Raw genomic sequence first — 12,467 nt, 5'->3', positions numbered from 1 at the left:
CACCTTTTGCTTTTCATTAACGAGAAATACGCATTCATTTTAACCAAAATTACAAACATTTACGTCGATGTACTGTCATTAAAGCGAAAGTAAAATCATTCGAACTAAAAGGAAATACATTAATGAACTTTACATAATTGAGTGCACACAATTGCATTTTCTTTACATTCATTTACACTATTCGACAACCAGAAATAAAAAATATATTTTCATTTGCGCGTTGATACATAACTATAACACAAACAAAATATCAATAATACAAGACCTCGCAATCTATACAGTAAACGAAATATTCATTAATATTTTTATTACAGATCTAATCCGATCTTTTTCGCTTTTTTTAAATAACTACTTTGCCAATCTTTGTCTGCCTTTCGCTTGCAGTGTAGCTTCTGTCATTCTGCTTCATAATCAGGCTGTTCAAGGACCTGAAGTAAAATTACAGATATTTTGAAAGTTTTCTCATGCAAAAAGGCATACAATAAAAAATATATAAAATAAAAAAATATAGTATGGACGCAAGTGCAAGGTTCCGTAGAAATTCAATGTTTGGCTGCGGGATTATTTGGCTTTAAATAAAATATCGAAAGCTAGTAGTTTTTTTTCTGTATTTTGGAATAAAATTAAAAGCCTCCTCCTTTATCTTAGGTGGCGGGTGTATAAAGAGTCAGTTCTCGTGCCCTGATGGCACGTGCGTTCCATGGAGCTCCACATGCAATCAATCAACAAAGGCATCCCAATGCCAAGACGAAGCCGATCGACCAGCCGTGTGCGGTTCGTAGTGTTTTCTAAAAATTGTCACTTCTACCTCTTTTGTACATATGCAAATGAAATAGTTATTTGGCCCAGCGAATAGACATAGAGGGAAATCAGCACCCAGTTCAATGTTATCAAGGTATTTGCGCCATTAAATAAATATGTCCTTGTCCAGAGCCTGTAATTAGTTTCTTAAGGCTGGTTCTCTCTAGAGCGAGGCTTGGATGATCACCTGCCTTGAACCTTTTAAAAGGGAAACCTATGACCAATTTCACTATATATTTGTTGGTACGCTGGACGGCTTCTCTAGTTCCGTCTTTGTTTCTTTCAGGTTCCAGCGTATGCCCACTAAATTCACTCAATTGCAAGGAAAAACACAAGCAAAAATCTCAAAGCGGTGAGAAGTGTCGTTTTTCATTTAAAGGTTAGCCCACACTAGTAAAACACTTACATTATTTTATTAAGTGTCTTCTACAGATTAAGATTTCAACGTACTCTAACGTGGCTATCAACCCAGAAGAAGGGGTGATTCTCCAGAGTTTTTTTTTCAGTCCCCGGACCGACCGACCGATCAATCAATCAATCAATCAATCAATCAATCAATCAATCAATCAATCAATCAATCAATCAATCAATCAATCAATCAATCAATCAATCAATCAATCAATCAATCAATCAATCAATCAATCAATCAATCAATCAATCAATCAATCAATCAATCAATCAATCAATCAATCAATCAATCAATCAATCAATCAATCAATCAATCAATCAATCAATCAATCAATCAATCAATCAATCAATCAATCAATCAATCAATCAATCAATCAATCAATCAATCAATCAATCAATCAATCAATCAATCAATCAATCAATCAATCAATCAATCAATCAATCAATCAATCAATCAATCAATCAATCAATCAATCAATCAATCAATCAATCAATCAATCAATCAATCAATCAATCAATCAATCAATCAATCAATCAATCAATCAATCAATCAATCAATCAATCAATCAATCAATCAATCAATCAATCAATCAATCAATCAATCATTAGTTTATTTACGTATCTCGCAGCAAGGCTGAATTACAGGCGGTGTCGGCAACATACTACAAAATGGTTGTACAATAACAGTAAATGAGATGCATATGTACAGGAACAAACTGTTTGAACCGATCAGCGTTTGTGGGTTTAATGTGACAGCTCGTGTTTGCCCACAAGTTATAATGGTTGGCTCTCACCTCCAGTCTACTCTTTACCTGCTTGTACAATGGGTTCCCTGGTTTTATGTTATCTACTTTCCCTCCTGACTGCTAGGGACTCTATGTTACATTCCTCTAAAGCATTTTCATATAAGAGTGACGGCACGTTTATTCTCAACGCGAGTTTCTGAATAGCTTTCAAAGCGTTCTCTAGATATTTATGAAGGGGGGCGTAAACCGTAAAACCATATTCCACGATTGATAGCACGAAGCGAGCAATAGACGACAACAATTTACGATACTGGAACGCCGCACCGCTTAAGCTGCGTAGGGCATATTGGCGACTGTTGGCCTTCTTAACCACGTAATCACAATGTTTTGCCCAAGTCAGGTCTTAAGACAAATAAACACCGAGTAACTTGAAATTGCTGATCAAAATAGGCTGACACATGATATTATTGTAGTGGAGAAAGTCAACAGACAACTCCTTGCACTTATTAGGGTTAAGGAGCATGTTATTCCTAGAGGCAAAAAAACTGGATATCCGCTAAAATATGTGGTAACAAGACAAAGTTATGTTTATTATAAGGCTACGTTCAAACGTCGTACTATCCATGAGCCTTATTCAATGCAAATGCAAGCAAATGAAAATGAAACAATCGACTCGATTCATTTGCATGTATTTACATTGAATACGGCTCATGTGTAATACAACGTTTGAACTTAGCCTTAGTAATGTTTATTATAACCCGAGAATTACAGTTTGGCAGAGCGTCCCTATCTGCAAGGAGAATGATTAGCTTCTTAAATGTCACACTTGGGAATTATCCTCTTGTAAACTCGCAGACTTATTAAGATCATGTTAGTCAGATATAGTTTCTCGCAGCATTAACCAAGAACGTGTATTACTGTTAAATATGCTCGTTTGTTTTGCTGGACTATGGACATCTTAACATATGCCTTAAAGGTCGATGCGACTTTGACAGCGGTCTTTGTGGTCTGCGGCATGACAACACTACGCGCATGCGCTGGGACTTGGCGACTGGTCGAACTCCCAGTGGGGACACGGGTCCGTCATTGGACCATACTACGCATTCTAACAAAGGTACAAAAGAAGGGATGTTGTTCATTCAAAATCCAATATTTTTCCCGTCCGGCCTTTTCTGACGCTATTCAAAAACTCATAAATCATTCTGAGTCACGCAAAGAACTCTACCTCTTCTAGGCTCCTTTGTCTACATCGAGGCGTCCCGCGTGGCTATGGGATTCAAGGCCTGGCTCTCGAGTGACTGGATGGAACCGGGTTCAGCGGTATGCATCCAGTTCTGGTATCACATGTATGGAGAGCACGTGGGCTCACTTAGCGTACTCGCCTTCAATAGAACCACCCAACAGGTCGTGTGGCGCATGGCAGGGAATATGGGAGACCGCTGGATTCTTGGTCAAACTATGATAGATATCAAAGGCGAATTCAAGGTAAGCGCCGTAATATTGGATGGCTGGATGCCCCTTATCAATTGTCATCCCGAAATATGTGGCTTTTCACGTTCTTGACATCATGATACCTTGTTTTTCCTTGCAGTTTGTTATTGAGGGCATACGGGGTGACGGTAATCTGGGTGATATTGCTCTTGATGACCTCGCTTTGTTGGAGGGAAGATGTAGCATGGTTGAGCAGCAAAGTAAGTGACGCCGTGGCAATTGTAAGTCAGAGCGGCCGCTCTGAAGTCTTATAAAAGCCCAATAAGTATCCATTTCCATTTGTTAATTCATTGACAGGGATACTTTTTATTATATGGTTATTTCAATTTTTTTTTCAAAAGTGTCAAATAAACAATGAAGGGGTAACTGATCGTCATTCTTTAACACTTAACAATACGCCAAGAATCGTCGGCATGTGTAACATACTTGATAAAGGCTGGTTGAAAAAATGGTACCATCTTCAAGGTACATGGTCGGGGTGAAGTGAATGGTCGGGGCTAATAGTTCATACGCATTTCCGCTTTTTTTATTTGAAGTGCCCGTCTCCTGCTCGTTTGAGAGTTCTTGTGCACGATGGGACATCGGTGAAGGCTGGCAGATATCAAGCAGTAAAAGTGCGATTCCGCAACGTCCAAATAAAAGTATGGAAATATTACTTCATTATTAAAACCCTCAAGCAATTAAATCCTTTAATAGGCTTTACACCCAAATCATATCGGGTCTGGCATTCTTATAATGTTAGTTTCATTTGGAGTTTTGGTCGCACGCAACTTCAAAACCGGTACTGGACAAGCTAGAGACCACCAGCAATTTGTTCAGAGAGAAGGTGTGAAATAAATAACGTGCTGTTTTTTTTCTATAAAATAGGTAGGTATCTATTCTTAAAGAGAAGGGCATCTTCTCCCAGTCTGCTCCTCTCCCCAGTCTTCCCGGCCGGCAAGTGGCGCTGTCTAAGGTTCTGGTACTACATTGGGCTCGGCAACAACGCCGAACTCCGCGTACGCATGAGGCGTGAGGGTAATGGGACCGATGTCCAGCTTAGCACTACTAGTCGACGAACCAAGGAATGGACTTATGTGCAGTTATCGATGGAAAAAATGGCACACACAATACAGGTAATGCATAGAGTTACCCTAAAATAAAGAGGGATGTTCTCTTTGAAGTGTATACACAAATTATGTTGCATCTGGATGATCCATAGTGTTTAATGGGCAAATAATCGCAAATAAAAAGCTAATCAAGGTGTGCAAAAGTATACCATGCTTTTTGAGGTGTCTGTAAACATTTTCATAGCTTCAAACACCAGGATTCAGCCATACATACTTGAGCCACTGCGGGTTCAGATAACAGTCATGCGCGTCGAGCCGGGACCACCATGAAAAGCTTCTTGATAAGTTGTTGACAGGTTTTGGACAAGTTTGGACCAATCTTAAGATGATCAGCAATAAAATAGCTACAGAATGCACTCCTGTCTTGTGTCTACACTTGTGCACTTGTGTTTTAAATGGCACTCAAGGTGAAAGTCGAATACTGTGGAGGGAAGAGGTTTGCCACATTTTTGCTGGAACGTATCACCACTGAGAGCCTTATCCTAAATATACAAAAGAATTGCTCATCTCTTTTGGATTTGGACCAGAAATCCATTAGAATTAATTACAAAGACGAGGACGAATAGTTTGTTAACGTTACGCCAATGATGGTTTCGCCCTTACAGAAATGATGAGATCTGCACAAGGCATCCCAGATCGGGACTAAAAAAAGGTATTCATCATGGCTAAAGAAGTAAATTCCCCTTATCCCAGGAAGCTACGCAAGATAGACGTCCCGCCCCGACTAAAGCGTGCACAGGAGAATTTCCAACTCATCTATCCGCAACCTAGCACAAGCGACTGCAGTCCTTTTGAGTAAAAAAATAAAGAAGTTTGTGAGAATCTTCATGTCTTACAAACTCGATTAGAGAGCGCCAGCGAAGAGCTAAAGAAGATCAAGATTTCGCGCCATTATCTGCAACAAGAGCTCGCCTATGTGCAGTCTGCCATACTTTAGGCCATACTAAAACGATGTGTAAAAATAATCCCTGCTCTTCTAGAAGAGCATGCAAAATCAGGGACGAGAAGCATCCTGAATTCAGAAGCAAAATACAGCAGCTGCAACGAGACATCAAACTGCTGAAAAAACAAGTCGCTGACGAGGAAATCAACATCAAGTCCCTTAAGAGTGCTAGACCGGGCAAAATCGTCATTCATTGTAGTGATGCGGCCAATAATGCGCATGCACAAACCCAAAACCTTCGGCAGCGGAAAAAGAAATAAATTAGATCGAGAATTGTTAGTCTTACAGAGGGCTTTGTACAATAGAGTTCATGACTGGCCGAAAACTGAAGACTGGCGTTTGCCACAAGTGTTGGAACAATATAAAACTAACCAAATTGGATCTTTGTAACTCAAGACCACAATAAAATGACGATAAAAACATTGCTTAATTTGGTGCAATTGAAGCAACGCTTACATTCGCGAGTTCCTAATAATGATTGGTTACAGTTGGACAGCTAGATTTTGACTTTTCGTGATATGCAGGTGCTCTGGCTATCAAATTTGTATATTTATTTGCGAGAGCTTGGGGGGACTAGTACTACATGTATAAGAAGTAAGTAATAAAGGTACAGATTTCGGTTTCTCACTAATGGCGGACTGCTTTGTTTATTTAGAAATGTTTATTTCTCGTATTGATTTTGACAATAACTTGACCCGAAAGTAAAGACCTAGTATATGGGAACCATCCTGATATGTGAATAAAATCAGGAACAACTCTCTACATATATAAACAGAACTTCACAGTAAATTCCGTTCGTTTAGTTATTTTCCAAAGTTGTATCCAAAAAGACTAGGCTCTTTTCCCAATTTCTCCTTTTAATCAGCAGATCACGATTACTTCTGCATATGTATGCGCTTGTGTTGTGTACACAGAAATCTAAACGCTCAAGTTCACTTCGAACGCTGAAAGTCGAGGAGCGCTGGCTATCCACAAGATACCGTTCGTAATCTTTCTCAATTACCCTCTTACAAAGAATACAGGTATACATTAGCAGAGTAAAAACGAAGGAATGTGCACTTGGAAAGTAGCAGCATTAAAGCGCGATGCTGGAATGTTTGTTTTGCAAGACGAAACCTGAATATGAGAAAACCCATGCAGAGCTGTCTATTTTTCTTATAAATGTAATCCTAGCTTTGTTATATGAGCAGATCTACCTTCCTTATACGGTAAAACCTAACTTCCTATATAAATAGATCTACCTTTCTTATAAGGGTAAATCTAAATTCCTTATATAGGTAGATCTCCCTAGGCTAACCTGACTTCTTTATATGAAATGAAGTAGCCTCCTTGAGGTCTTTACCAGGAAAAGGAAACAGAGACGTACGATTCTTCACTCCGCGTGTGAGAGTGGGAAAGAAAAGTAAGCGAAGGAAAGAACAGAGAATAAAGGAACGGAAAGGTTTCTTTACTAGCTCCCCGCTTGCTTGGCCTTCGTGTTGATTTTCACACGAATGCAACATGAGCGCTTTAGTCTCCGCTTCCTTTTCTGTCTCCGTTTTCTGCCCTTGAAAACCCGTCTTTATAAAGGTAAACGTGACATCCTTTTTATAGAGACCTTAAGATACCCCGATTCTAGCACCCGGGTACAGGTTGCACCATTTTGAACTTATTAAATGATGACATCATCGCGATATTCCCTAAAAGCTACTCGTTTTTACTGTGTAGCAGCTGGGGTCTACACGTATGTTATCTACAGGTAGATATACACAAACGGGTAAGGCTTTCGATTTCTTTCTCCTTTTTTTCACCAGTAAAGTACATGAACTATCTTATAAACACTATTTTAAACGATTTTCAAGATGGGTTTTTAAGGTCTCTATTGATAAACCCTCTTGTCGGGTGTCGAATGGTCCCTTATTGTCATACAACACATGACGACTTTTGGTATCATTTCAGGTCATATTTGAAGCGTTCTCAACCGGTCCAGCGCTAGCATTAGATGACGTGTCATTCCTAGAGACACAGTGTGAAGACATGCCTTGGACACCTTATGCGGGTAAAACCAACCATTCTCAAGTTTCTATGAGTACTATGTTATATTATAAAAATATGGCAAGTAATCTAAACACAGTCATTATTTACATTATCTAGCGCCTAGTGGAAAGGGCTTAGGGAAGTGCCTTATTTTTTAATAGATATTCTGATAAATTTCATACCTCTTAAAAGTCTGGAATTTTAAATTTAGCGTCAGACCCTTTACACATTGCGTCCTGGTAAAGAAAGCCATAAGACGGCTTATCTCTCTGTGACAGCTAAAAAAAGCGGTGTTACAACTGCTGATATTTCGTTTATTTACTGTGCGCTGATCAGATCGTCTATCGAATATACTTTGGATTTTTCGCTGGTTTACGTAAACATCTTAATGATCAATATGAGAACATTAAGAAGAGGGCCTCAACTATCATCTGGCCTGGTATGAAGTATTGTGATGCTCTAGCACGAGCCAACATCACGACCTTAAGACAGACGTGTTTATAAGTGTAAGAAATTCATAACTAAGATTAAGCATTATCATCATCATTGATATCGGCGTCAACGTCGTTGTCGTTGTGTTTTTTATAATATGTTTTTTTACTAATCGAGAGCTCGTAAAACCGTCAATTGGGCTTTTTGATTCTATTGGTATAGTTTTATGGTATAGCTATGCGACTTGGTTTTTGTGGTCATCGCGCGTACCAGACCAGTTATCCAGGCGTTGATGGGGGAACGTACTGTGGGCTCACAAAAACAAGCTGGAAATCTAGCACAGTGGTGTTAAGGCGGAAGTTCAATTTCGGAAACATTCGCGAAATAAAATCCAAGAAAAAGTGTAGATATGCATGAGACAACGGGGGTCCCAGTCTTTAAACTATCTGTATTCGAACACGACTGTACGACTAATTTCGGAAAGCTGTTGCAATAATCTTGATAAAGTTTGGAAAATAATACATTAAATGTATTTTTGGTGGTTGTTTTAATATTCGTTCTTATAATTCTACTTTCAACCTGGTTAAAACAATAACAGAGCTATGGCTGACAATGGCTGTCCAAGTCTAAAAGGGTAATACTACACAAATAGCAATTAACATCTTTATTCTTCAGAATTTTTACCTCCTCTGCGTTCAAAATGCAGCAATAGTCTTGGAATGCAGGACTTCAAAATCCCCGACTCAGCAATAACAGAATCTACAAACACAAAATACGCGCGTCGTGGCCGATTGCACTTGATGGAACCGTGGTGGTTCTATTTAGGGTGAGTCGTCACTTTGCCATCCCCATCACAGGCGCGTGCCTAGGAAGGAGGGTGAGTCATCACTTTTCCATACCATAGACATAGATATATATTTATCAGTCATCGAGTACGCAAGCATGTACATGGATGAGTCTCCAAAAAGCAAAAAGAAAACGTTTGATGATGTTATCTTCAATGGCGTCCATTAACGAGCCTTTCGCTTGGGAATGTTTTTACTTTTATTGTTTTAGAAAAGCTATTAAGAGCGACACTGCTGTAAGTTGGGTTTCGTGTTCGTTTTATCGTTCCTTTTATTCTCTTATGCTGGGAATTTATTTGAGATGCTTTCCACGCCCGTTTTGCATATTTGGTAGATACTGTTTTCAGGTGTAGGCTATGGCATGGCGGCCTGCTTCTATAAAGGGTGCTAAAACTTAGTTTGAGTTTAGATGCGGCTGCCCTTTGGGTTCGTGTAACATTCCGCCATTCAATGTTTTGGAGATTTTAGAGTCAAAAAACAAAAATTGAACGTGATCCTCATGTTAAACTTCCCTTATAGAAAGAAAACATAAAATGCACACCCTTTTTAATTTGTACTTTTTGTCTTTCTTATTTTGCGTTAGTAGTATAGGGGGGATGACCAGGAGAATTTATGCATGAGCTTATATTATGCATGAGAGTAGGGTGTGGTTTTTTTTTCATTTTTATTTTCATTTTTTTTTCATTATCACTTTTTATTTAGGTTTAATATATTCGAGAGGACTGAGTGTTAATGTATTCAGTCAAGATAACTTTAATATATTCCAATAGTTAGGGAGGGGATATTGTTGTGGAGACTGGGGAGAGATGTGTACTGCGTGGGTGTTACTGATCCAACCGAACCGTCCGAGTGGTAGCTCAAATATAAGGCATCGAGAACAATGGCGACCAATCAGAGCGAAGATGAGACTAGTAAAACGAAAAGAAATGAAATGCAAACGATTCAGAGTGAATACCAATGACTTTATTCAAATTATATACAGTTGAAAAGATGTTTTTTTTTTAATTTTCCATTACTTAAAGTATAGAGGCGTGTAGACTGTGTTTGGATTGTAAGCTGTGCTTGGATTGTAGACTGTGTTTGGCGCGTAGAAGTTATCAATAGGCTGTTCATCCATCATTGGAAATATTTGCACTTGTCCTTTTGTCTGCAGCTGAAGTAGGGTCTTCCAGGATTCTTCACTGATCTTGATATCCTGAGTGTTGGTACTTTATCGTGTTTACATAGGATCTTCGTTCCACTTTCGCACACTATGTAGAGTGGGATGACTTTCTCATGTAGGGCTTGTTGGTAGTAGTGTAGATCATTCTCGTTGCAGAAGAAAGGGCATTCTTTCCAGTCACTAGATCTTTCATATCTAACACTTTCAGCCACGTAGGGTTCAGTGTCTTTATTACAGAGTTCGCACTTGTTCATGTTGAGATATCGGGTTGATCTGTTAACTGATGTTATCTTGTTCAGACTGAGTTTATATACATTATCACACAATACATCAAACTTGATTATCCGGTTGTCCTAAGCATCTATCCACCTCATCGACTCCATTAATAATGCAATCCATCCATGCCCAGCAGGTTTTACAGAACTGGTTTGGTAAGAGAACAGCATTTTCAATGTAGGCCCGCACTTCCTCCTGGGACGTTTTGTCAATCCATTCTTGCTCACAAGGGGGGAGTAAGCCAAGGAAATCTAGTAGATCCTGCCATAGCCAATACGCTCTTTCAGTATATTTGTTTAAACCCTTCACAGCCTTTTCTATACGTTGTAGAAGCACGTTCTCGTTGCATAGGGTAAATGGTTCTGCTTTAGTAATGTCGTCATAAATGAGAAATGCTAAGCAGTTCCAGTAAGCGTGACTTCCTACACTAGCACTTGTTGCTGTGCTTGACTCCATGTCGGTTAAGTGAATGACCATGTTTTAGTTACGATACTCTTTTATACATATCAAACTTGATCAACTATTGATCAATATTACTATTGTTTTAGTAAGCTTCCCATTTTCTATTGCTTTGTAACCTAGCCACCAGGGGAGTCCTGGTGTTACTTTGTTGTTTTTTATTTCTTCTTGTAGGGGCTTTCATCCGCTTTGTAGGGGTTCTCAGGGTGTTTTCTCCTTTTAACAGGGGTTTTAGGTTTACTCTTCTTAGACTGTTGTGCCCTAAGAGGTGTGTCTTGGGGATTATCAAATTTTAAGCTGGGTCTATAACTTGGTATTGAGGAGTAGGTGGGAGGGGTTGTAGCGTTTCTGTTACTACGGTAGGTGTTACTGTGTTTTCAGCTTTCATTTGATTTACCATCCCTCTAGATCTATGTAATAACTGTTCTAGTAGTAACACCTTTTGATCGTCTGTTAGCATTGAGTTTCTTACGCTTTCCATTTCTTGATCTAATCTTGTCAAAGCAGGTAGCTGAGGGGGAGATGTTACCCTTTGTTTCATTTCTATGCTTTTCATCAACTGTTCGGGGATAAGCATCATCTTTTGTGAGTGTTTCATTTTAAAAGTTTTCCTAGTAAACTAGAAGCTAACGGTGCTATTATAGAGGCTAAAGCTTCTAGAAAACATCTTTCTGGTTTAGAACTTCTTTTTTCTTTTTTAAACTTGGTGTTTTTTGCGTCAGGAATAGGAGCTTTGACTTGTGCGGCTTCAGGCGCTTAAATGACTTAGTAGGTACCATTACATTCCCTTTAAGAACATTGAGAGCCACCTCTCCAATCGCTTCCATTTGTTGCTTGTTAGCAGTTGCTGTGATATCTTTTCTAGCTTTTCCCCTGCTCTTAAAACAGGTACAAAGAAAAGTTAAATGTCTATCGAGTCTAGACTTGGTGTGAACAGTTCTTCTATTCCCTCGTTTCTTGGTTGTCGATTTATTTCTACTTCCCATACTTTTTATCCCGATGTGGGTTCTCTGATGTCTCGTAGTTAACTAAGCTCTAATGGAATTGGTTGGTCTGTTTTATCTGTTTTATTTTTTATTCACATAAATTACTGGGTAGGAATCCTTGTTAGGTATTACGTTAGTACGTAAACGTTGCATTTGAGGGGTACGTGGATGTAGATCCATTATGAGATAGCCAAATGGTTGAGATGTTGCGTCTTGGAAACTCTCCATCACATCGGGAACGTGCCCTGAAAATGCTTGCTGTGTTAGTGTTCGTAATCCTAACTTATCCCTAGGATTATTGAAAACTATAATATAATGGGAGTTCAAAGATATACTGCGCGAGAATTTACCAGGTGGGAATAGGTTCTGCGTCAGATAAATACACGTTACATCACAATGGTGGGATACTTTGGTGAATAGATCCAGTATACGTTCATCATCCCACAGTTTCTCATGAGGTCATCCAAAATCAATAAACCTGGACGAGAATTTGTTGGGAACAGATTTGGAATGTCTTCCGGTATACCTTCTATAAACGTCACAAGGTTTCTCATTTCCTCGAAGCTCTCTTGCCATTGACCATAACAGTAAACTACTTTACGTAAAGGTTTTTCGAAAAGAGTGTTGAGTGTTTTTATGATGGATAATTTTTTTAGTGAACGTTGTTTTCCCACTCTGACTAGGGCCCGATATGATGATACTACTAGGACATTTAAAACAGTACATGTTGCCACCACGAGAGGTTCTCAGTTATTAACCCTAGATGCAACCCCCATACCCTTTTAATAGAACA

At 39.0% G+C, this 12,467-nt stretch overlaps 1 protein-coding gene and 1 pseudogene across 1 annotated transcript in view; both read right to left on the bottom strand.

The window, feature by feature from the left end:
- Nucleotides 1-343: 343 nt before the first annotated feature.
- Nucleotides 344-12,467, bottom strand: part of LOC125556692 — a 30,780-nt gene continuing 18,656 nt past the window's right edge. Inside the window, exon 5 of the mRNA XM_048728194.1 lies at nucleotides 344-428. Within this exon, the coding sequence (XP_048584151.1) occupies nucleotides 396-428 (33 nt within the window). The 3' untranslated portion in view covers nucleotides 344-395. The remainder of the gene's footprint in view (nucleotides 429-12,467) is intronic.
- LOC125563202 lies at nucleotides 11,389-12,400 on the bottom strand (annotated as a pseudogene).

The sequence above is a fragment of the Nematostella vectensis genome, chromosome 5 (genome assembly GCF_932526225.1).
Source record: "Nematostella vectensis chromosome 5, jaNemVect1.1, whole genome shotgun sequence".
Classification (NCBI taxonomy): domain Eukaryota; kingdom Metazoa; phylum Cnidaria; class Anthozoa; order Actiniaria; family Edwardsiidae; genus Nematostella; species Nematostella vectensis.
Note: the sequence above shows the minus strand (reverse complement) of the source record. Positions and strands in the feature narration are given on the sequence as shown.